Here is a 26,873-nt window from a genome sequence, read left to right as displayed (position 1 = left end):
TTTTTGGCACTCTTATGCTTCCAAGTGATGGAGCATATAGGTTTCCATAATTAGTCTACCTCGCAGGACTCTTCGTTTCTTTTACCTACCACTCTCCTATCTGCTCCTTCCTTGGCCCCTCTGTATGTGTCCCAAGCAGGATTAAACTGTTATTCGTTATTAAATCTGATAGTCTGCCCCAATCATCCTCGCCCTCTAATTAAAGAAGCATCTTCTCTGCAGGCCTAAAGGAGATGAGTATTCCTGTTCAAAGATTTTATATATTTCAAATGTCTCTCTCCCCATTATTGGTTTTCTCTTTTCTCCCTAAAACACTAGGAAATGGGGGAGGAGGCCCTAGGGATAAGTTTAACAGTGCTCATCACATTCTGTGTTCTGCGTGTTGGCCAAAGTTATGAGAGTAGATTTATTTGTTTACCAGAAGGACATGACATGTAATAGGAAGTCTGCCTTGAGGCATTTTGGAGGTAATTTTCGGAAGAAAAGAAAGGGGGACCTACCAGTGCGAAGCATTTCAAGCTGCACATCATTTCATTGTAGGGCTGCGCATATCAGGATTTTCCAAAACGTTTGCATCCTTGTAGACGTGTTTCTTTGCCTGAAGTTTGACATGAACATAATTTTAAGAAATGTTTGTGCCTGCAGCAGATTGTCACAGTAAGGATCTTTGCTTTAAAGCAAAATGAAAAATAGTATAATTTCCTTAGCAACAGAAAATGGAATCAATAGACCTATTGTCTCTTTGTCTGTGGAAAATGTTGTCTCAATGAGGCATCAAAATAGTTAGTCGGGCTTTCTGCCCTGGAGTTAACTGAATGTTTCCGAAGCATTCTAAGTCTGATTGGATTACTGTTTGAATGAAAGGTATTATGTAAATGCAGATTATTAGTATCATACGATCTTGGGAAAGTAATGATCCCTGTAAGTAGCTCTTGAAAATATCATATAACCTGAAAGTGTAATACAACATGATTTTTATTCTTGCAAACATATATCCCACAATACTTTGCAGTCACATTAACAAGTTCAATAAACCAAAACACTATAGAGTAAGGCTAGAGATATGCAGTTATAACTTTTGGTTTGCGATTCCGTATATGACGGGGGTAGGGGTGGGATGAGATACAGATGTGCATATACCATGAAAGAGACACCTAGGGGTGACCAAGGTAGCAAAACAGTGCAATAAGGCAGTGGCCCAAGCCAGAAGGGTGCTAAGGTACCAGGGAAAAAAGTTATTTGGCAGGCTTCAAACGAGGGTCCTCCCAGTCAGAAGCTGGTGTGAGGCCACAGAGTGGCTTAAATTGGGGCAGCTTCAACCACTTTTTAACCTGTGACACTGCCCCACCCTGAGGTTCTAGATTGGTCTTCATGGGGGTTTTAAAAAGGGACCCTGGAAAAGGCCCAGTGTTCTGGCAAGTTAATGATTTAGTCTATACAGTAGTGCTGGAAAATGATGCGCCGCTGCAGCAGAGGAAGCCTGGATTCTGAACTGAATTACCGGTGAAGCAACCTGGTATGATCAGACCTGGACTAGTGTTCATAGAGAGTAGTGAATCACTGGAATGGATTCAGTGCTGTTTGTAAAGAATACTGTGTCTTGTACATAAACCCTTGCATTTGAGTACAGAGGAGAACTGTGTTGTGTTCGGGGCACCCTGTCCTGACAATAGAGAGAGATTTAACTCATAATATCTCTGGATTTAATTACTCACTTTTCCAAACCTATGCTCAAGGTACTACTACTTCTACTTAACATTTGTATAGTGCTACATGACATACGCACCCAGCACTGTCAAATCAAGCAAAAAAGACATTCCCTGCTCAATAAGACAAACTTACAGAACTAGGCAATTAAAATTCAGGTACAGCAGAGGTAGGTCCCTGCCCCAAAGAGAGCTAAACTGGTATTTTATTTTGAATGGCTATAATATGTATTTTTTATTTTCATGTAATAGATTTGCTTTTTTGATTATTACAGAAAAGCAGTATATTAAGAGAACTAAATCTCGGGGAGTTTGATGACCAAGGTCACAAGGAGTATCAGAAGGAAAAGATGATTTTGAACCCTACTTTCCCTGGGACTTAATCTGCTGCTTTAGCCACTGGGCCACCAGGCCACCTCCATAGTAGCCATTGGTGAGAACTCCTTTAGCATTCTGTGTCCCTGTCTGGCGGCCATGCCTCTGAAAAGATACAGACTGGATGTAGTCCAGAGAGATGCAACCAGAAATAAACAGGGTCTACAATAAAAGACATGTGAGATGAAACTTAAAAGGACCTAAATATGTATACATGAAGGGAGAGGAGAGATGGAGAGTGGGAAGAGCAGATAGTCATTCTAATAAATCATAGTTATTTGGCAGACCCCCTAGTCATTAACCAATAAAAGGAGGTAGGACATCAAATACTCTACAAAGTCCATAAAGTTCCAAAAATAGTTTTTATTGCATATAAGCAAGCAGGAGGTTCAAATTGTCAACATTAAGCCAATAGTTTATATCAACGGTCCTCCTCGGTCCACCACCAGATGGCCCTAGATCTTTTATCAAGAAATAACAGCTCAGTGAGACTTCCATTCCTTTTTCAGCCCCTCCCAACCTGGAGGGTTGTGATTGGTTGTCTCAAGGTACTTAGTGAGGTGACCAGTAAGGGTTCTTGTAGTCATTTTGAGTTAGCCTTTGGAGAGGATCCCCTGCTGAGTTATGCCTTAACCAGGCTTAAAGATTTTGGTTAGAGGAGGTTACTCTCAGTACACTCCCTGTCTGAGAGGGCCTGCCTCATTTTGGATGAGAGAAAGATTTTTGCCGGATCCCTTTTGGATTTTCATTCTGGGGAAAACGGCTTCTTGGAGAGGGACACCCGCAATCCTGGGGCCACGGGCTGAAGGACCTGTGAGTCATCCCTCTACTCCCTAGGGGAGGCAAGCACCAGTGACAGCACTACCCAGTGTGGGGTTTTTAATGGCTAGAAGTTATCCTATTTTTGAGATTGGGATTGTTGTTTAAACCTTGAACCCTTTGGCGAAGGCAACACCCTGGACCCAAAGGACAAGGGCTGGAGATCTGTGAATCTCTTTCTACTCCTTAGAAGAGGCAAGCACCAGCGACAGCGTAACAGCAAACCACAAACATTTTTGGAAAGTAAAGAGAGGATCCCCTATTACGATGTGGGGAGGTTTTTTGATCCACCCCCTCCTGACTGGGTAATAGCGCTGGGTCAGCCAGTTTCCCATTTACCACAGACTTTTCCTTCAGAGAAGTCACAAATCACAGAACTTCAGGCAAGAACGACCAAGATCATGGAGACTTGCCACAGGGACCAGGACACAAGCTGGGTGATCATGACCGAACAATTGGACTCAGGTAGGATTTTTCTGGGTCTAAGGGGGATTCCCCACTATTGGGTTTTCCTTGGCCCTCCTCGACAGAAAGGATATATGCCCAGAGGAAGATTAACAACTGTAAGCCAGACAACTGTAATCTCACTCTTTTGGATAAACTGGACTTTGGTTTAACTTTTAAAGAATCAGTAAATTTTATTTTGAACACCTATTGTCCTGCCTATTTGTCCCAGGAACCGTATGTCAGATAATGAGGAAAAAGTAGCCAGAAACCCACCACCATCTGGTCCAAAAGCATAAGCTTTCCTACATAAAAAGGACCCACCCCTTGGGACAAAGAGAGAGGGGGGAAGGACTAGGCAGAGTAACCCCTGAAATAGAAAATGAGTTTGTATGCCTTTGGAAACAGCATCTACCCCAGCAAAGGGTCACAGTTATAAATAATGCACAGGAAGCACGGCTTTTTCAGAGAAAAGAATGCTCTAGAACAAGAGATCATGGAATAAGGCTTCAAGGAGGAAGAGTCAGGAGCAACATCAGAAAATAGTCTCTTCACTAAAAGGGTGGTTCATGCATAGAATGACCTTCCAGTGGAGGTGGTGAGGACAGAAATGTGACAGAGCTCAAGAAGGCATGGGATGAGAACAAAGGTCAGAGGAAAGTCAGAGATTAACTGTGGTCTATGGGGATTGCACAGAGCAAATACGATGGTCCTTATCTGTCATTTCATTCTCTGTTTCTAATTCAGAAAGGTCCATTGTGTAGTCAAATGATGGGGGAGGAGGGGAAGCTACCTTGTATGATCCGACATTCCTGGCTGAATTTTTCTTTCGTTCTGGAAGTGCTTGCTGCTAATATTATTTAATTGCTTTTATAATCATCATTTTATGTGTGGAATGAGAGATTAAGGCAAAGAGGATAAAATGAAATGCGTTTCCTGCAATAAGTGTGACTCTTGCTATTACAGGATTATGTCTGATTTGATTATATTGTATAAAAATGTTTATGTTTCTCGCTAAGAGTATCTTGGAATATTAACGAGTAAGAAATTTGCAAAAAAAAAAAATAATAATAATAATGCCTCGAAGGGCTAACTGAATCCTTCATGCAGAAAGGATAGAACCCTAAAATCATCTATAAGAAAATTATATGTTGACTTAACACACCCCCAGAGTTAGACCTGCTGTAGTGCAAATGGAGGAAAGCACCTGAGAGAGTCATTTTCCAAAGCATTTCCATTGGGAAACCAGTGTTTACCCAGAGAAATGGAGTTTTATAGAAATTACCCTTCTGATATGTGGGCAATCGTATACACATACTACCTGTTGTGCACAAGTTTACCTGGACTGAGCGGAGGCATTCCTAAAGGTGGAGATGTGCAGGGGTTTGGACTTACGTGCATACCTCTGAAAATGCAAATCCATGCCTGTAAACTTTCCCCTAGAATAAATGCACGTGCTAAATAGCAAGTGTAAGTAAGTGTGTGTGTGTGGAGGGGAGGCTAGATTTGGTTGGATAATTTTCAGCTTTAAAAGCTGGTATAACTTGTGATCATACTTGCTCACAAATTTATACACAATGCTACTAGATGGGTACATTAAAAAAAAAAATGCATACAACCTAGAGCTAGAAAAACTAAAAAAAATCATAAAAGATGCACCACTATTGCTACTGGAGCACAAATCACTGGGATGGAATGCTCCTCCCTGGCCACCCGATCTAAAGAAAGAAATGGCGAGAAGTACACTTCAAATAAATTAAAAGAGAGAAGATAAGACATAAACGGTAACCCACCACCTGTGGGGGAAACAATATTTCAGATCGGGACCTCCCATCCATGCCCTTATGTTCACGCTGCTGAAAAGGCACTTCCAAACTGTCAAGGAATGCAAGTCATTTGAATTAAAATAAGCAAGCACTTTGAAACAAACAGAAAGGGATTTAATACAGACATTGCCAAACAGAATCCCCCTTTGACTGCAAAGTCTGTTTGTCTCTCTTACTTTTCTCACCTCTCGGAACTTTATTAAGCATCTAAGGAAACTTTAACAAATGCAGTGGCCGGAAGAACGCCCAGGGCCATGGATGGGAAACTCCAGTCCTTGAGGGCCACAAACAGGCCAGGTTTTCAGGCTAGCTACAATGAACATGCATGAGAAAGATTTGCACACACTGCCTCCATTGTATGCAAGTCTGTCTCATGCATATTCATTGTGGATATCCTGAAAACCTGGCCTGTTTGTGGCTCTCGAGGACTGGAGTTTCCCATCCCTGCCTAAGTCCATCCATCTTTCCACCACATTTCACCTTCTCAGCCCATGTTTTTAAATTTATAACCGGACAGCCTTGAAAATAATGATGGTATAATCCAACCTATAATAAATTTGTATATTCAGAGCTTTTTAGCTCCTTTTGCCATGAGATCTAATGAAGGGAGTAGAATGCTGGCGAGCTGGATGCAAATGCATGAAGTTACTTCTATAAAGCGAGATCACCTACAGTTTGCTTGACCTTTCTTTCAACGCATCTAAGTGGACTAATATGGCAGGTTCACTACTTTATTCAGGTTGGCAGCCTGCACAGCTCGTTGTTCCGTACGAGCTTGAAAATACAGCACATGCTCCGACTCGTTTATCATCCTGACCTGTGTATTCCTTCTGGAGATCTTCCAAGTGTTTGGTCATTGGTTACAGCGGAAAGTGTTGTTTCTGCACTAAATCATTGTTAGCACTACGGGTGATGAATGGTGCATGCCATGGATTTTTAACGTTGCTTTCATTTTAATGGTTCACTGTTTATTTTAGTATGGAAAAACGAAGCCTCTCCATTCTCTTCTGTGTTACAAAGAGTGATTTCTACCAGTTTGGCTTGTGAAGTGGCAGCACAACAACTTTGAGAAACCATTCCAGCCTACCCATTCCAGGGGTAGAGCAAAGCTAAATGGAAAAGTACAATGGTAGTACATTTTTTTTAACTGGACTGCCTAAATTTACAGCACTTTGTGTATAAAGATGGATGTCCTCTTTTCCTGCTTTTGTGATTACTGGTCTATAGATGAAAACATGGAAACTGTAGTTCTTTATTTCTTCCAGCATTTAACAACCCAGTATTTTTTTACCCTGCAAGTCTGTCTACTCATTTCTTCCCTTCCAGCTCTCATTATCGCATAACTCTGTATTTCGCCACATAAAACTAATACTTGAGCAGTATTTACTTGTGCCGCTTGTGTTCCAAGTAAGCAGGATGCAGTTCCAAGACCCTATTTGCAGCACAGTTCTACGACTGCTCACTGTAAGAGTGATAATACATGCACCATCTCTGCAGGGAAGGTGATGGAAGGGTGCTTTCTTGGTCAACTGGAGCTGGAATCTGACCTGAACATTCACCCAGGTTTTTAGCTTAGCAGCACAAGGAGTTAAGCACTGGCTCATTGATTGCCCTTCCTTTTTTCAATCCTAGACAATAATACCTTTCCTTTATTTCAATGCATAGCCAGCATAGCTCTCTGCTTCAATGGCAGGGGAGAAAGTCTGATATTTCACTTTCAACGCATAGCCAGCATAGCTCTCTGCTTCAACGGCAGGGGAGAAAGTCTGTTACTTCACTTTCAACGCATAGCCAGCATAGTTCTCTACTTCAACGGCAGGGGAGAAAGTCTGATACTTCACTTTCAACGCATAGCCAGCATAGCTCTCTGCTTCAACGGCAGGGGAGAAAGTCTGTTACTTCACTTTCAACGCATAGCCAGCATAGCTCTCTGCTTCAAAGGCAGGGGAGAAAGTCTGATACTTCACTGTCAACGCATAGCCAGCATAGCTCTCTGCTTCAACGGCAGGGGAGAAAGTCTGATACTTCACTTTCAACGCATAGCCAGCATAGCTCTCTGCTTCAACGGCAGGGGAGAAAGTCTGATACTTCACTTTCAACGCATAGCCAGCATAGCTCTCTGTTTCAACGGCAGGGGCAATGTAGAAAAGAGGATCTATATATAGGCAACAACCAACAAGGACTGAATTACATAGTCGAGTAAACAAAAGCATGGGTGTAGCTTGCTTATTGAGGCGGTTACTACCCCTAACTAAGCTACATATTCAATTAGATGCAGTTCCAAAACTGTTCTCTACATTAATGGTGGGGTGGAAGGGAAAAAGAACTAAAAGGTACTAAGAGCCAAGCGTAACAAGTAAGAGGAAAAATAAAAAAAGTGTATAGCTTGCTGGGCAGACTGGATGGGCCGTTTGGTCTTCTTCTGCCATCATTTCTATGTTTCTATGTTTCTATATATTGCCCCGTGTTAATTGTGTGCAAGCATGTTACAAGAAGCAACAAATATTGAACCAGGTTCTGCAAGACTGCAGAAGCCTCAGGCAGTCACTGCTGTCAGGTCGACCGGGGAAGGAGGGAATAGGTGGTGGGAAGAGAGAGGCAAGTGAGATGGGAGTGGTGGGGGGAGGGAGGAGAATGAAGGGGCAAGTGGATGATGGAGAGAGAGAGTGAAGGAGGAATAGGTGGGAGAGAAGACAGTGAGGGCTGAAATCATGCTTGTGGGGAAGAATGAGGGAGAGAGACAAAAGAGAGAGGGACTGTAGGGAGAGGGGGAGGAAGAGAGATATTGATGAGAAGGGGAAAAAGACTTCAGAATGAGGGCACCAGTCTAAGGACTATAGAGAGAGAGAAAGGTAAGGGGAGAGAAACACTAGTGGGGGATGAGAGCGATTGGCCAGAGGATAGAAGCAGAATGAAAGATCCTCCATTGGGCAATAACAACTCATTTCACCACAAATGTATTGCAGATTTCAGTTAGTAAGAATGATTTCCTGTTTGTGTTATTCAGAGAGAAATTTTCAAAGTTTTTTTTATGTGCATGAACAGCTCTTTACTTGCTTAAGAAGCCCAACTGAAAATTGTGCCTCCCCTCACTAAGGTTGAAAGCATCCCGTGGTGTTCACAGCATTTTTAGCTGCTTCTAAAAAGAGTAATAGTATCTTGATTAGATTGTAAGCTCTATTAAGCAAGGACTGCCTCTTATGTGTTGTTTGTACAGTGCTGTGTATGGCAGAAAGCACTATATAAATGTTTAGAAGTAGTAGCAGTAGTGGTTAGGTTGGGGGAGGGAAAGTACGCTTTGGGCTTTCATTTTGAAAGCTCTGTGTAGACTTTCCATTTGCAGTTGCTTTAAAGCGGGTGTAAACGTAGCCACACCCCCTCCTGATTGGATTTCCAAAGGGAAACCCCCATGCGGAGTTTCCCTTTGAAAATATGCTCGTAGACCTGCATTTGCAACATACCTGTGGGACTTGAAGTCCTCCATCCTGTTTAATCATTGTTCCCAGATAGGGTAAAGGCACTTCCATGAGTAAAGCAATGCTTTATTTGAAGAAATGTCCTTTTATAAATCTGACTGCCCACAGGGATGTGCATTCATTTAAAATGAATACGCAACACGTGACGAATAAGGCCGTTTCTTTTCACTTGGCGGGACACAAAATAAATCGAGGGCCCCCCGAATGTAAAGAACCTTATTTGTGGCATTCATTTTAAATGAATGCAAATTATAGGCAAAGGCCCAAAGAAGGGGCCACAGCCTATGTCTGAGCATGACACCAGGGTCTTGGCCTAGCCTGGGCCAACGCATCAGCAGAGCCCAAACCCCCCCCCTACCCCCCTTCCCGCATCGGGTATCTGCGGAAGCAACCAGGCTGGGTCTCAAAGTCTGGGTCCCGGATGCTAGGTCCTGACACCTGGGCCTCAGCCTAGGCCGGAGCCCAGACACAGGCCCGACGCAATACCATTCATCAAAATGGCGTTGTCTGCTAGGGTCAATGTACTGGAGTTAACTCCAGCACGACCACAGTGGAGGGCATCAGTTGAAGAAGAAAAGAAGACGTCGGACCTGTTCTGATGCCTTTGCTCTGGGCCTGGGTCTGACCCTAGGTAGAGGCTCAGCCATGGGACCTGGCCTCCAGGCCAGGCCCAGAGTTGGACCTTAGTCCAGATCTAGGCACTGGCGTTGGGTCTGGGTCCGGGCTCCAGCCTTGACGAAGGCCGAGGTCACAACGACTCAGTGGAAAAGGGTAAACAGTGGAGTGCCTCAGGGATCTGTATTGGGACCCTTACTTTTCAATATATTTATAAATGATCTGGAAAGAAATACGACGAGTGAGATAATCAAATTTGCAGATGACACAAAATTGTTCAGAGTAGTTAAATCACAAGCAGATTGTGATAAATTGCAGGAAGACCTTGTGAGACTGGAAAATTGGGCATCCAAATGGCAGATGAAATTTAATGTGGATAAGTGCAAGGTGATGCATATAGGGAAAAATAACCCATGCTATAATTACACAATGTGTTGGGTTCCATATTAGGTGCTACAACCCAAGAAAGAGATTTAGGTGTCATAGTGGATAACACATTGAAATCGTCGGTTCAGTGTGCTGCAGCAGTCAAAAAAGCAAACAGAATGTTGGGAATTATTAGAAAGGGAATGGTGAATAAAACGGAAAATGTCATAATGCCTCTGTATCGTTCCATGGTGAGACCGCACTGAATACTGTGTACAATTCTGGTCGCCGCATCTCAAAAAAGATATAGTTGCGATGGAGAAGGTAGAAAGAAGGGCAACCAAAATGATAAAGGGGATGGAACAGCTCCCTTATGAGGAAAGGCTGAAGAGGTTAGGGCTGTTCAGCTTGGAGAAGAGATGGCTGAGGGGGGATATGATAGAGGTCTTTAAGATCATGAGAGGTCTTGAACAAGTAGATGTGAATCGATTATTTACACTTTTGAATAATAGAAGAACTAGGGGGCATTCCATGAAGTTAGCAAGTAACACATTTAAGACTAATTGGAGAAAATTCTTTTTCACTCAATGCACAATAAAGCTCTGGAATTTGTTGCCAGAGGATGTGGTTAGTGCAGTTAGTATAGCAGGGTTCAAAAAAAAGTTTTTAAAAGATATTTACACATCTGGAGATATTTACACATCTGGATTATGTTCACAAAGTGGAACGATAGTAAACGAGACAGATTTCAAGTTCAGAGATGCATTCCAGTGTTTCTTCTCACATTAGATGGGATCATATTAGGGATGTGCTTTTGTTTTTAACTAAATTGCCCATTTCAACACAATTGTCCATTTCATTTCATTTGTAAAGTAAAACAATAGAAAATTTGATGAAATTTAGTTTTTTTCCCAAATTTCGTTTTAGTGCGCACAATTCGCCATTATTGACAAATTGTGCACAATAAAATTAAACTTGTAAAAAACAAAACATCCTAAGAAAACAAAAAAGCCACAATACAGCAAAAAATGAAAGCAAAACTAAAAAAATCCCAATGCATATCCCTAGATCATATCATAAACTTATTCCAGATAATGATAGTGTATTTGTTGTCATAATATTTCTCAATAAAGATTAGCATATGATATATTTCTGGCATATATATATTTATATATAGATAGATAGATACATAAAGCAGCATAATCTTCAGTAAAAAATAAATAAAAAATGAGACCACTTATCAAGAATTATACTTTAGTATTTGAAACCTAACTAGCATTGCCACAGTATTTGCATTGTATTACTGTATCCCAAATGATTTCAAACATTTGAATATGCATTATATAGTAGGAATTTTAATTTAATATTGAGATTTCTCTTCTGTGTCCTCTACACAATGCAAACTTGAGACAAGGGTCTTCTTATATTATGTCATTTAATCTATTTTTGTATAAGGGTATCAAAGAATTTTCTAAGAGAAAATGTACCCAGATTAATTCTGCCTCTTTTTGATAATTTTTTTAAGTTTCAGGATTTTAATTAGCTACAGATTTAACCCTTTAAGTTTTATTTCTGAAAAAAAAAGAAAAAAAAACATATACCAAACAGTAATAAGCTCAATAATTTTCTTATAGAAATAACTGATCTTTATAATGAAAAGCACCTTTCAAAACCACATAGTTACCTAAATTGCAGGTGGGAGTAATCATGCATAATGGAGTTAGATTTTTTTTTTTAGGGCTTATAGCTCCACTTGCTCTAATTATTTCTGACATTCTGCTTGTTATTTATGGTCCCCTTAAGAGGAGAAGTAGAGTCATATGCCATATTAAAAGGAAAAATAGTATGGAATTGAATGAGACAGGACAAATTAAGTTTTAGAAATGCATTATACTGTAGGTCCTCTCTAATTATTATTGCTATTATAGAACATACACCATGTTATTATGATATACTATTCATCATCTAATGCTAATTAATAACATATAGTAACACCATTTTATATTCTTAGCCATTAAAAGCTGGAGCCCTGTTCAAAGCCTTTTCTTCATGAACAATAATAAAAGAGATCACGCTTACAGATCTTTTTCGTCAACAGTATAGAAATTTTCATTGCAGATAATTGCTAGTGTTTCACAGCTCCTCATGAAGCATAGCCTTAGGTTTCCTGTGCACTGGAACCATTTGGGCTCAGGCATAAATAGAAGTATTTATGTATTTATTTTTTCAGTGTTTTTATATACCGATAATCGTTTGGAACATTTAATCGGTTTACAGTGAACAGCAATTCAGCAACAGGCTTTACATATAACTTAGGGCCTCATTTTCCAAGCACTTTACCGCATGCGATAAATTCGCAAATCATGTTAACAGCTGTTAACGCGATTTGGTCGTCAGGGGCGGAGCATATGTAAAGCAGGAACCTGTGTATCGTGTGCGGCGAAACAGCCGCAGTGTTAGCGCGGCTAATAACTACAACCTCGCGTAATGGACTGCGTTACAGGCCTGAAAAGGATTACTGCCATCCACGATAGTCCCAGGCGAGAGAGAGAGAGAGAGAGAGAGAGAGAGAGAGAGAGAGAGAGAGAGAGAGAGAGAGAGAGAGAGAGAGAGAGAGAGAGAGAGAGAGAGAGAGAGAGAGAGAGAGACTTACTATAGTGCCTATGCCCTACATAGGTATTTTAACCCCTATAGGAGGGCCACCTACTAACTCGGGGTGGGGATTAGGTATGAGCGTCGGGGGTTGGGGGCCACTTTCGCATTCCACATGAGACCTACGGACTGAACAGTGGTCTCTAGTGCAGATTTGCTGGCCGTCGGAGTGAGGACGCTCACTCCAAGCGGAGATTTGGCCAACATTCTCTCCACCTAGCATGTTGTTGCCCAGGTAGAGTGTCCATCAAGCTAGGTAGAGAGAACGTTGCCCAAACCACTTCTTGGAGTGAGCGTCCTCACTCCGACAGCCAGCAAATCTGCACTAGAGACCACTGTTCTGTCCGTAGGTCTCATGTGGAATGCGAAAGTGGCCCCCGACGCTCATACCTAATCCCCACCCCGAGTTAGTAGGTGGCCCTCCTATAGGGGTTAAAATACCTATGTAGGGCATAGGCACTATAGTAAGTCTCTCTCTCTCTCTCTCTCTCTCTCTCTCTCTCTCTCTCTCTCTCTCTCTCTCTCTCTCTCTCTCTCTCAAACAGGCTGTCTGGGACTATCAAAATATTGTGCACTGCGATAAAAGACTGAAAGAATCATCGTGCAGTGGGAAAACATTGCCGCACATGATGTTTCCCCACTGCACGAAAGAAGCCTCATTTGCATTGGTAACGCCCCCTAATGCGTTACCAATGCAATATTGGAAAATAAGGCCCTTAGTGAACAACAATTAAGATACAGGTGAAAAAATAATACTAGGTAGTTAATGTAACTAATAGGTGTGAGTGGAGTAATTACTATGTAGATCTTTGTTTAGAAAAGTTGTCAATATATGACAAAACTATATACATACATGTACATATAACATGGCAGTCAAAGGAATTAATAGCTATGCATGGCATATTTACTCAGTGGTGTAGATTATCAAAATAAATAAATACATACCGTAGCTGAGAAAGTGACATGTAATTGGTGAGATATTGGTAACTAAGGAAAGGCGATGGGGGGAGAGGTGACTAAAAATAGGGGGGGAAGGAAGTAATGAAAGATTAGTATACTTATTCAGGCCCTGTGTGTGGAAAGCAGAAGGCAGGGGAGATGGGTATTAAGATTTGTGCAGTGCGGGGGTGACCCCAGCTGGCAAATAAAGACACCAAAGTGTTCAGTTTCCAAGTACATGTCTTCTGAAGCCCTTGCCCATCATTGAATATAATTTCACTTTCCAATCTTGATTCTGTCATTGATCCTGTACTATCTTTTGTATCACACTTCTGTGATATATATAATCTTTTATCATTATCGTTATCAATATTTTTTGTATCTACAACTCATGTGATCAAGCTTCTGCCAAAATATGTATTTCTGCTTTTGTTTCTCTGTGTCCAAATTTCGGATCTCTTTCTTTCCTTGTCTTTCCTATGTCGGTACATCCAGAAAGTTGCAGTTTCTCTTCATACCCATTATCCAGATGCAAAACAATACTAGGACAGTCCTCTGAAAATGCCACTGTATCCAGATCTCTTGTTTGCTTGCTCTGTTGCTCCCTATCTTTTGTATCCCTTCTTCTTTTCTCCCAACTCATAAGCTAGCCAACAATGGCAAGATACCTTTACCTCATTGTTTCTCATTACTACACCAATTCACTTCATATTCCTTGCCTATCAATGCAAATTTTAATTTAATCTGTTCAGTTTTAAAGATGTTAATTTTCTGTATCTTCTCTGTATACTGTACCTTGATACCAACAATTTTAACAGATGCATTAAGAAACCACTTGCGAAAAAATGTAGTCTATTCAAGGAAAAAAATGCCATGTATAACGTGCTTGGGGTGAGTCATGTGAAACTGTAGTAGTGAGTAGTAGCACACCTGACTAGCTTCCGCTCTCCCCAATCTATTTTTATATTTAAAACTTTTCCACAGCTTGGATTTGGGTCAGCAGTGGCTGAAAAAGGAACAAAGAAAATTGATCCCTATACTTTGGGAGGATCAAGCCTTACAGTTGATCTGCTCTAGCTGGAAAGTTATGGTAGATAAATCAATGGCACCAGAGGAGGGGAGGATCGGAGGAGGAGGTCTTATTAGCTACCAAGTGAGATGATGGACACTATGCGCACTGTAATGCAGCAAATGGCAGACAAAATTCACTCTAGCCTGAATGTGTGGCTTGAGTCGGTGACTGATCGGATGGGGCAGCTTGTGTCAACAGGGAGGAAGTAACAGCGTGGGTAGACAATGTGGTAGAGCACATAGAAGATATGGAACTCTCCCTCACCTCAACCATGCAGCATTTGTAAGTATTGGAAAGGGCCCATAGATGCATGGCAGAGAACCTAGAGCAGAAATCACCAAAATAATCTACACATTGTGGGCCTTTCAGAGCAAATTTGGAGGAGGTGATCCAGCAGGCTTTTTAGCCAAATGGCTCTGGACTGCAAGAATGGCCTGATAAAAAATTGACTGAATGCACAGGGCACTGGTGCCTCATCCTTTGGAAAATGGCTGACCCTGAGCTATGATCATGCAGCTCCACCATTATAATGACGAGAATTATATTTTGGAGGCAAGTAGAAGAATTAAGGAAGTCACCTATCAGGGGAAATTCATTTTCTTTTTTTCAGGACTTTTTTTGAAAAGACATCACAGCTTCACGGATATGAAGAAAGAGCTGCAAAAGAAGGTGTTGCACTATGCTCTGCTGGCAAGGCTTAGGAACACTCACAATGGCACCACATCAGTGTTCATGGACCCTAAAGCTACAATGCCTTTCGTTCACAAATGGAGGCCAGAGACCTTGGAGAGACCCGACCTTTAGCCATGTATCCTTTTGATCTAATCCATGGTTTACACAGGGTGAGAATATGGCTGAAGTTGGAGGGGTTTGATTATATGTAAAATTAATATGATGGGGGAGGGAGGGAGTGATGGGAAGGGCTGTTATTAATGGGGATGATAAAGCTGATTACTGTGAGGTTCGGTGAGGTTGGTAAGGGGAAGAAGGGTGGGCGGTGCGTTGTTATCTTCCTTGCCAGCCTGATGCTTCAGCTGGTAACAGCTGACCATGTAGCGTCCGTTGGCATGGATGGAGGGCCTTTGGAGTGTGACACAACCTTGAGGAAAGCTCGGCAGTACTGTTTTATGCTGTCCTGGTGAGGCGGCTGGAACAACCAAGAGGAGACCATCTTTGTTTCATATAGCGAGTCAACACATGTAATGATCACGATACCACTGAACAATGGACATTGCAGGGGGTGGACTCTGGTGCTAGGTGGGAGGGGGGAGAGAGGAACCAGAGGGGCAGGGAAGGTTATTTTGTTCTACAGGAGAAAGAGGAGGGCTGTGGGGAGTTTGTGTATTTCAGAACGGAATTCTCAAGGTCTAAAATTTGGTGATTTGGTAAGTATCTTGGTCTCAGGAGCTCCTTCACCCATGAAAACTGACAAGTCAGGGGGTGGGGGATTGATGCAAGGAGGCAGTGTGGAGTTGGTGGTGGCTGGTAATTAGAAGGTTCCTCGCTATACCCTGTGGCTGTGAATATTGGGGATTCTGTTTGAGGTTTGGGCTTGTTGGGGAATGGGGGGGGGGGCAAGGAAGTTAAATAAAAGGATGAGGCAAGTGCAACACTACAGCTTTGGCTTAAACCCGACTTAACACCTTCGACATGGCTAGTAAGATGGTTAGTTTTCTCTCCCTGAATATTTGAGACATAGGGACTCTGGTTAAGTGGAGATGGATACTTAATTTTCTGAAAGCCAATGGCACAATGATAGCATTTTTGCAGGAGATCCACCTTTCACAGTCGGAGCATATGAAGCTATGGTATAAATGGGTGGAACATGTATTCTCCTCCTCTTTTAATTGTAACAGGAGAGGAGTATATGCTCTGGTCCACAAAGCTCTCCCCTTAATGGTTGGAAAGTTCTTGTCTAATCTGAGAGGCATATATGTTGCTATGGAATGTGCTATATATGAACAAAAGTTTGCATTGATCAATGTTTATGGGCCAAATGAGGGCCAGCAGGGGTTTTACAGGGAGTTGATTACTACTGGGAAACTTTTCATCACTCCTGTCCAGTATGGGTGGGGATTGAACCTGTGTCTGGACCTGGAGCTGGATCGCTCCTCAGGCACTAGGTCAGATAAGGGGTAGATCTTGGGTTACAATTGCTGATGCAGCGTCTGAGCCTGGTTGATACCTGGTGGGTCTAGTACCCCTCCAGTAGAGACTACATTTACTTTTCTCCTGAGACACAATGTTTATAGCCGAATAGATTAATTATTGTGTGTGATTTCTTTGGTGAAGATGGTAGGGCATATGGATATTATGGTCTGTAGTATCTCAGATCATCACCCAGTGCTTTTCCCGCTGAACATGTCACAGGAACTAGAATCAGACAGGCAATGGCGATTTAATACTTCCTTTCTGGGTAATGATCAATTTTGAGAAATCATCACAGAGGTGATTTGGGACTACCAGCTTGTTCATGCAAAGGCTACACAGTCTTTCATTGTATTGTGGGAGGTGTTAAAAGCAGTTTTGCGATGGTGTATTATTAGCTTTCACAAAATCTGCCCAACTACAATCAATGTATTCAAGAGACAATTAATAGTCACACAAGCAAGTCAAAATCGCAAGTCAGGTTGCATAAGAAAAATAAGATAGCTGATATTGAGCTGATAGAATGTTTCGCCTTTGTGAAGATTTAAAGAAAAGGATTCACCCTGAGGCAGAACTTTGTGGTTCGAAACATGATCATGTCAGGGTTGAACTATTGATAGCTATACAGAGATGAATATTTACCGTTTTGAAATGAGCATCTACTTTGGAGTTTGTCAGCATATGGAGAAATGACTTTTAGAAAAATTTAAAAAATTTGTCAAATACAAAAAATTGATAAAAATAAAGCAAAGAGACCTATTACTAATTTTGAGTTTGATTGACATACAAACTCGTGAAGTGTGGGTCCTACATAAATAATGTACTACACATATTTATGTATTGAATGTGGCTGTATTGAAGTTGTTGAATTATATACCAGTAGACTATTTGAGCTGTACTATTAGCTTTGCCAGCCATTTAAATAAAAGAAGGTTGGAGAGGGAGAAGTCTCTGGAGAGGAAGATTAAATTACTGGAGATAAAATATAAGGCTACATGCTCCTCAAGAGTTTATATGGAGCTGCAGAAATGGAGAGGCGAATTACAGCGACTCCAGGTCTCAAGGGTGGAGAGGTTTTTTTAATTTGGTAGACAGAAAATATGTGAACACGAACAAGATGGGGACCCTATTGGCTAGGGCTCTGCGGAAGAGCGCCACACAGACACTTATACACTGGATCTGAGGGCGTAATGGTGCTGTGACCCACAAATTATCTGAAATCAACTGGGTTTTTCAAGAATTTTTTACTGAGTTGTATGTGGACCAGGAGGAGTGCAATCTTACCATATTAAACAAATATCTTCAAGAGGTCTTTATACTAGGGTTGACTGAAGTTGTCGGCTCCAGTAATACTGGAAGAGTTGTTCAGAGCTGCAGTGAAACTCCCGAATGGGAAATGTCCAGGGCCATATGGCTTTACTTTAAGATTTTATAAGAGGTTTTTGCAGAAACTTCCTCCCTTCCTGTTAGAGTTATTTACTTTTTTCCAACATTTGCCTGAGATTGACAGTACTTTGCTGGATGCCAATATTATGTTAATCTATAAAAGGGGACTAGTTGCTATGGATCCAGGATCTTACTGGCCTGTTTCATAGCTGCATGTGGACGTTAAAGTCCTTGCTAAGATTCTGTAATTCCGGTTGGAGTTGGTTATGGAGGACAGTTCATCTGGACCAAAATGGCTTTATTAAGGGGCAGTCATCAACTGTTAACACACTTCGGTTGTTCAGTGTCTTATTATTGGCCAAGTCCGAGAAACTGAGGAGTGTGTGATTGCATTAGATGCAGAAAAAGCCTTTGATAGGCTCTGATGGCCCTTTCTTCACCTGGTATTGGAGAAGTTTGGATTGCCTGTGTCATTCTGGGCCTGGAACATGGCACTTTGTCACCACCCTAAGGCATGGGATTTGACTAATGGGCAATGTTCCAGCCCATTTTCTGTCTTAATTGGCACTAGACATGGCTGTCCGCTGTCTCCGCTTCTCTTTGATCTGGCTATCGAGATATTGGCTATAAAAATAAGGCAATGCTCTGATATAGTGGGTATTTCTGCGGGGGGAGAGGAGCATGTTGTATGTTTGTATGCTAAAATGAAAACATTTGACTAAACCAGATCTGTTATATTTTCTTAGTTTCTTTGGTTTAGTCAGATTTCTTTTTGTCTTAAGCAAGGTGATATGTCTGTATGCTGACAATATCCTACTTTTTGTTTCCAGCCCAAATCACTCATGAGGGATGGGTCTCCTCTGGGAGTATGGGAGAATGTCCAGGTATAAAGCCAGAGATATTTCCTATGTGGGTGGCTCTGGCCACATATTTTCCACATTGCTTTTAAAAAGCAAAGGGTAGTCATGTATCTGGGGATCTATGTACCGAGGGATTTGTAAGCTCTTTATAGACTTAACTATGCACCTGTTGTAAGTTTTGTGTTGCTTCTTAATAAATAAAAAGTTAAAAAAAAATATGCTCACACTATTAGCCTGCATGAGAATAAAAAAAAACATGATCACATTATACAATGTAAGCATATTATTAAGTTGGAGCTTTTTAATTGCTGTGCTCTTTGGCATATTTTTTAACATGACGGTAGATACATGTTATTCAGAGCACCCATGCTAAACAGAATATTCTCAGTATGCTTCCTCTGTTGGCCCCGCCTTCATCCTTTAAAACATTTTAAAAGGCAGCAAACCATATCCTGTAGGCTGTTTGTGCTCATTGCTGAAGTAGGACACCAATTGCCAAAGCAGTAATCTTGATGCCAAGAAGCAGTACCTTTACAACAAGGCTCTCACCATGTCTCAGGATCAGTCAGAAGATACTCAGGATTTGGAAGATCTGTAGGAGGGCCCTGAGGAGGAGCAGAATAGTGAATCCCAGCAGAAGGATTATGAAAGCACTACTGAGCTTGCAGCAAAGCCATGTCTATGCATGCCATGTTATACCCAAGCTGGAAACCTCCTTATGGAGTTACTCATCTAGCATGCTGCATTTCTTATTAACAAAGACTGCTCAAGGAAAGCACAGGCAGCCAAGGAGTGTATATGACAAAGAATGGCCACTAAAATCAGCTTCCTTAGAGTAATCCACCACATCATAAAATATATGTAGCACCCAATCGGGTTGTCTACTAAAGTATAGGTTTGCAGAAAGATCTTATAGATAGAATGTATGAGAGTAGCATACCATCTATTCCTCAGCACCCCTATGTGAGGCTGCTGCAGTGGTTAAGAATATAAGATTTGCATTATTGCGTAAGACCAAAGCTCCATTAAGCCAAGTATCCTGTTTTCAACAGTGGCCAATCCAGGTCACAAATATCTGGCAGGATCCAAAAAGGTCAATAGATTCCAAGCTGCTTATGCCAGGGATAAACAATGGATTTCCCTAAGTCCACCTTAATAATGATTTATGGACTTTTGCTCCAGGAAGTTGTCCAAACTTTTCTTAAACCCAGCTACACTATCAATTTTCACCACATCCTCTGCCAATGAATTCCAGAGCATAATTATGAGTTGAGTAAAAAAAAAAAAAAAAATTCTATTTGTCTTAAATGTATTACCTAGTAACTTCATTTAAGTCCCCTAGCTTTCTACTTTTTGAAACAGTAAACAAACAATTCGTGTTTACCCTTTTCACGCCACTTATTATTATATAAACCTTTATCATAACTCCCCTCAACTGACTCTTCTCCAAACTGAAAATCCCAAATTTCTTTTGCCTTTCCTCAAAGGGGAATCGTTCCTTTATCATTTTGGTTATCCCTTCTCTGCACCTTTTCTAACATTCTATTGTATCTTTCTTGAGTTACAGTGACAAGAATTGCACACAATACTCAAGGTGCAGTCACACCATGGAGTGATACAGAGGCATTAAGATATTCTGTTTGATTCTCCATCCCTTTCCTAATAATTCCTAGCATTCTATTTACTTTCTTGATCGCTGCCACATATTGAGCAGTGGATTTAAACATATTATTCACGATTGACACAGTTTCTCCTGTTACACTGGCTCTCTGTGCCATGGTCCAGCCTGCTTGCAATCTTCTCTCTACCAGGAGTCCTCACTGGTTAGAGCACACCTACGTCCCATCCCCATTTAACCCTGCCTTGTCATTAGCTAGTTCTCTTTTCATCAAGTCACCTTGACTCCCTGACATGGCCACCTTGTTCTCTCATTCCTGTTTTGCCTTGCGGCCTACCCATGCTGCCTGTCTTGTTTTATGGCCTACTCAGGCTTCCTGTCTTGCCTCTTTTGGCCTTCTGCTTCAACCTGTGGCCTCCCAGGCCTCCTTCCTTTGCTGTCTAGTCTCCCAGGCCTCCTTGCCATGCTCTCTGGCCTCCCAGGCCTCCTTGCTTTTTTTTCCAACCCCCCTGGGCCTCTCTGCCTTACCTTACAGCCTCTAGGCCTGCTATGTTCTCCTACCCAGCCTTGTGCCCTGTTGGGTTTCCTGTGGACTCCTAGAAAAGACTCCATTCCCAGGGGTGCGGGTGGGAGGGGGGGGGTTACAAATAAAACACATCTTCCAAAACATAAACACAAGTCTTCCAACAGGTGGATGCATATGCTACATTCGCCTTATGGTGGAGGAGCAACACCTAACCACCAGGGATCCAATTTCCTCGGCCTTGTTACATAATCCTCATTGGTAGCATCTGTAGCAAAGCTGGGATGAGTTGGTGAGTAGCCTGCATTACAAAATTACTTATTACAGTACACACCAAACATTCATCAGTGCTACAAACAGTAGCCTTTCAAAACTCCAGGGGGTTTCAGACCTATTGGGTGCAGGGGCAATGGGATATTTTGGGGGGCCTACCAGCTCGGTATCCAGTTAATACAACTGGGAACAATATGATCTATTCACATATTCCAGTCAAAGGGAGATTGGAGAGCAGGGGCCAAGCTATAGAAGGGCTATAGTTTTGCTGTGTCAGCAGAAGGGATGCATATGCTCCTACCAGATTACTTACTCTTCTCTCCATCTTTTTACAGAACCAAGCAACTTGCAAAGTTCTCCAGAATGGAAGCTCTCAGTAGACTGATGCCCAGTGACTCTTCAGTTCACAGAGAACCTCACGCATCCAACCCTGCTGGCTATGACAGCTTACTAGAGCCTATACCACCAATACCCATGATTACAGATCCATCCCCTTGGACAGTGCCAAGCCTGGACAGTCTGTACTGAAGAGAAATGTTATTCCAGGATTATTTCTCCAATCCCTAACCTACTGCAGTCTTGCCTGCTGCTACTGTTCTTTTGAAGATGGTGGGAAGCATGTGAGAACATGTAGGACTCGAAGACATGTAGACAACTTTCTGTGTTACTATGGCATTGACTAAGGACTTGTGGCACTTGCCTTTTTTTTTTGCATTTGCAGGCACCATTGTGCCTTTTACATTTGTGAATGTAGAACAACATGGACAGTAGCATTCTTTATTGATTTTTTTCATTGTAAATAGTTTTGTGTTGTACAAATAAATATGGATTTATCTGAAACGTGTTGAAGTGTGTTTTGCTTGTCTCCTCTGCTACCACCATCTCCTCTTCGCTCTCTGGCATTTTCTGTCTTCCCTTTGTGTGACTCAAGCACAGATGTTTCACACAACAGCTTCTTTAGTTTTGTCAGCCGTGTGTATTATTACAAAACTTAGTGGTAAGACCTTGTAGGAAGCCTGAGTGCTGGATTCATTGTAGACCTTTTAAGAAGAAAAGAGGAAGTGAAGATGGTGAAGGCCAGCATTGTAACAAAATGTAAACATACTTGGGACAGATATTGAAGGAGGTGGTAGAAACAAAGCTGACAATTATGATAAAAGATGTGGGGGGAGGAAGAACTGGTATTGATTTAAGTTTGAGAATTATATGCTTTTCCATCCTAAGTGGTAGAGAACTAGAGAAGGAAATTGAGCAGACTATAAGGGCCAATTGGTCTCTTATCTGCCTTCATTTGGCATGTTACTATGCTGCTTTCCACAAATACAAACTCAGTTTTATTTCTTCCTCTCTCCATAACTTCTCCTCCTTACAATCCGTTTCTGTTTCTTCATTTCCTTCCCTCACACCAAAAACATTTTCCTCTCTCCCTGCATTTTCTTGTCCTCTACCACTCATTCTGCATCCTTTTCTTCCTCAACCTTCTCCTCCTGTTACCTTCTTTCTGTCATTACTCCCTCCATAAATCATCTTTCTTCCTGCACTCCAGACTTCTCATCATATACCAGACATTCTCGTTTCATCACGCTCTCCCTCTCACATACTCTTTTCCCATTCTCTATCGCCTGAACTGGAACAGCAAGAACCCTTCCTCGCTGCGGCAGACACCACTACTGGCTCTGCCAGTACCTCGTGCTGTAACTTCACAGCTGAACTTTTGAAACTTGCATGCTCTCTTGCAAATGTATCATCCAGAGTGGTGAGGATGGACTCCCACTGTCCAGTGCAGGGGAGATTGGGGATGGGAGGAGGGGTAAGTACAGGCTGGTGAAAGGCTATGTGAGTGCAGGAAGTGAGATGGAGATGGTTTAGCTTTGGACTTTGCAGGTTTTTTTCCTCTGCTAAATCATCTACTGGCAGGAACATTGGACTCTTTCTGTTAGCATATGATTCCATGACAGAAGAATCTTGCAGCTACCAGATTTGCCTTGTTCTTAAAATTGACACCCAAATTTGTGGGGGTTTTGAGTCCCGGATATGACTAACACAAATAAGATAAGGAAGGAGGAGGAAGGGAAAGAGGAGGGAGAACTCTACTCTGTCTGTGCGGAAGCCGGGGCTAAGGAACAGCTGAGCCCCGAGGGATAGATACCTTCTGATCCGGAGGCCAAGGAACAGCTGAGCCCTGAAGGATTGCCATCTGCCGGCCCGGAAGCTGACGTCATCAAGAAGGGACGGTAGTTGTTAAAACCGCCCCCCCTGCGGCGCGCTGCCTAAGCCGCGCGCGCCCCTTTGGCGCGCGCGGCTTGGAAGAACTTTGGGCACTTCTTTTTGAAAAATTTGATCTTTTTTCTACCCTGGACAGCCCCACAGCAATTTCTATCTGGTATGTTACAATTTATATGTTTCTTCCTCTCTTCCATGAGCCCTCCCAATAAGGAGATTAAAAGTGACTAACTGAGCATAACTGTACAAACCCAGAAATAAGATCTTCTGTATTTGCATAATTATATTCATTATATATGCCTCATACAAAAAGAAAAGGGACATTGAGGGGTGAGATAGTAAGCTCACCAGCAATAGACCCTCGGCAACTACAGATTCCTGGGTTTTTTTCAGTACCTGGGCCCTTAATACCGGAAAGCTCAGTCGCTAAGGGGTTGGTAGAGGAGCATATACCACCCCCTTTGACTTTAGATATCACCTTGAGCCCCGGATCTCCAAAGAAGCCTTCCTACCCTGGAGATATTGATATACCGTCACCTGTAATGGCAACAGCAGCAGCAGAAACTTCTGATAAACCGGAATTGGTAATGACTTCTACACCAGAGACTTATGGAGCTGCTAATTATACGTCACTTTTAAGTAAAGAAAGGGGGGAAAGAACTGTTGTTGATGGGAAAGATGAGCAGCTTAGAGCTCTAACTGTTAGTTCTATGATAAAGAAATCTGACCCTATTACTATGGAAGGTATATGGTCTATCTTGAAATCTATTGAAAGTTCAATTAAAGTTCTTTCACAGGTTACGTTGGAAACCAAACAACAGACAATGATTAATAATGAGATAATTACACGTTTTAGTGCTAAAACAGAGTCGCTTGAAAGTAAGATTACAGTGGTAGAGAAAAATCAGGTGAAACTGATAGAGTCAGAAATTAGTACGTCAAAAAGATTAGAAGCGGTAGAAAATTCTCTGAGGGCTCATAATCTGAGAATAATAAATTTTCCAGTAATTAAAGATATTGCACCTTTAAATTTGTTTAGAACATATATGCAGCAAATATTAAAGATTCCTGAAGCTGCATTACCCGTAGTTGTGAAGGCATATTACCTACATCAGGTTACCCAGATGGAAGAGCCAAATTTAGCCTTAAACCTAACAGATATATTAGAGCAATCTCTGGAGTTAGAGATTTCCCAAAGAAAACCTTTACTTATTTCTTTTGCTTTTCTCTCAGAGAGAAATAATATACTTAGGATGTTTTTCAGAAATAGGCAGGCAAAATTTTATGGTTTTCCCATCTGGGTTTATCCGGATGTGGTAAAATCGACACAACAACGTCGAAAGGAATTCTTATCATTGAGAGCAGATTTAATCAAGATTGGGGCCCGTTTTACCTTAAAATACCCTTGTAGGGCTTGTATACTTTATAAAAGCAATAATTATATATTTCTAGAGCCTAAACAGTTAAAAGAGTTTTTGGTTGCTCACTCCCCACAGGTATCAGCAGCAGTTTTGGAGTAGAATGAGAAGGGGTTCCGAATTGCTCAGTTAATTAGTCACAAATAGGAATAATGTTGTATTAAGTTCTTGTAAAATGCTTTAGTTGATATCTCCTTATTATCCTATAATTATGATGTCTAAAATGCATTAAGATGTTATATGAACTTTAGAAGTTTTTCGTTATTTATATTTTAGATTTCTATGTATTAGACATCAATTTTTCTGTAAAGAGTTTAAATCTTGGAAAAGTTTCAAAACTGAAAATAAAGAATTGAAACAAAAAATAAGATAAGGAAGTGCTCCATTAATTTATGAAAAGGTTCTTTGTTATTACAGTGGTGAAAATGTTTATGAATTTTTGAACTTCAGCTATGAATTTTATGGGCATTTTGAAATACTGAATTGTCTCAGGAAAGCATAGAAGAACCTATGAGGTTGATCATGACTTTTGCAGCTTTACATGTACAATTTGCTAAAACTTTTACAACCAGGTTTTACCTGCAGCTGCAACAATGTTTTAGTTTGAAGCACTAGAAGATCATTATGTAACATTTCTGTTTGTTTAGCAGATCATTATGCTCTTGTTTTTTCCTATTATTTTTGTGTTCTGGGTTGTTAATTCTTGTTACAGGTTCAGTATTTCATCATGATTCACATAAAGAGGTTAATTGCATTTATTTTTGGGATGGAAAATGCATTTTTTCTGATAATATAGCTCTTCTAATGACCTTGTTTTATTGCAGCACCACCCAGAACCTGCAAGTCCTTCTTTGATGCCCCCCTCAGCATTACCGTTAGACCTGCTAAATAATGCTATTGCTGGCTTTGGCACCGTGGAAGAGCTTATGAAGTATCTTGAACCAGACAGGTGGCAGTTGGACATAGAAGACTTGTACAGAACAACATGGCAACTACTTGGAAAGGCTTACATCCATGGAAGAAAATCTAGAGGTACTTCCTTTGTTTGTTTCTTCATAAAGAAATAAATATATGAATTTGCTCAACACCTACATGTTTTCCTTATGCACCAAGAGTCTTAACTTAGTGTAGCTGCAAGAGTAATGTGAACCAAACTGGAACATCAGTGTAGCCTGGATGCTTACGCAGGTGTATTCAACATCCAGCAATGATCTACTTGATGTGGTCCATATTCAGAAGCATTTAGCCAGCTAAATCAGATGTTAGCCAGCTGAAGGAATATTTGGTCACTTATCTAGCTTAATTCTAACTGGCTGGAATTTAGCTAGATTTATCAAAATGCTATAAATATAGTGTAAATAGCACCCGTGATAAAAAAAAAAAAAAGGGGTGTAGTTAGGTTAATTACCCTGCTCCCACATAGGAAATTTCCACAAGGTGTGCTAAATTTATTGCATATGTGCTATTTTTCGCTTTGCATGCTGGAGAGAGAGAGAGCGCGCCCCTCCATATAGACTCTCTTTGACACTCTCTATGTACCAGTGTAAAGAGGCACTTTGAATCTGGATGGGTTTCGGAAGGTGGGGGGAGGATTTAGGAGGTGGTGTTACGGAAACATTCTGAGGTACTCAGAGTAAAATTGACATCTTTAAAGATTTGTAGTGATTATAAAAGTATAACTAGAGGACTAGATTTGTGTGGTACAAACACAAATCTACTCCTCTAGTTATACTTTTCATCCATTATGATATCTGTAGAGATGTCAATGTTTCTGTGTCGGGGCCCTGGGTTGAGATGGGGATCAACACTGACTCCCGCTCAACCTCCCCATTTGCAGCCATTTTTGGGGGGGCCAGAGGCCCTTTAAGGTGATGGCAATCCCGTGAGACTGTTGCGCTCATCGCGTTAAAGGACCGCTCATCATGTTTTTTTGTGCCTCGGTGTTTATTCGCGACACAAAGGAACGCTCCATATAGCCACAATGCTTTTTGGGGTGGTTAGGCCCCACTATTGTGGCAACACCCCACCGTGATAGTGGGAACCCTCCTGTGAGAAAACAACGTGGCTTGATACATCTAGGAGTAAGTTAGGTTCCTTTAAAAAAATTTAAAAAAACCACATTGTGGGCCTGTCC

The 26,873-nt window shown here is 41.4% G+C and overlaps 1 protein-coding gene across 1 annotated transcript; it reads left to right on the top strand.

Moving 5' to 3' along the window:
* The first annotated feature begins 6,283 nt into the window (after positions 1-6,283).
* LOC115098582 lies at positions 6,284-25,565 on the top strand. The gene is made up of 2 exons (XM_029615289.1): positions 6,284-6,299; positions 21,434-25,565. The coding sequence occupies exon 2, from the start codon at positions 23,618-23,620 to the stop codon at positions 24,839-24,841; it is 1,224 nt and encodes a 407-aa protein (XP_029471149.1). The 5' UTR covers positions 6,284-6,299; positions 21,434-23,617; the 3' UTR covers positions 24,842-25,565.
* Positions 25,566-26,873: the final 1,308 nt, after the last annotated feature.

The sequence above is a fragment of the Rhinatrema bivittatum genome, chromosome 1, assembly GCF_901001135.1.
Source record: "Rhinatrema bivittatum chromosome 1, aRhiBiv1.1, whole genome shotgun sequence".
Classification (NCBI taxonomy): Eukaryota; Metazoa; Chordata; class Amphibia; order Gymnophiona; family Rhinatrematidae; genus Rhinatrema; species Rhinatrema bivittatum.
Note: the sequence above shows the minus strand (reverse complement) of the source record. Positions and strands in the feature narration are given on the sequence as shown.

Coding starts and splice junctions, on each gene's coding strand:
- LOC115098582 (XM_029615289.1), top strand. CDS start 23,618: ATGCCTCATACAAAAAGAAAAGGGACATTGAGGGGTGAGATAGTAAGC.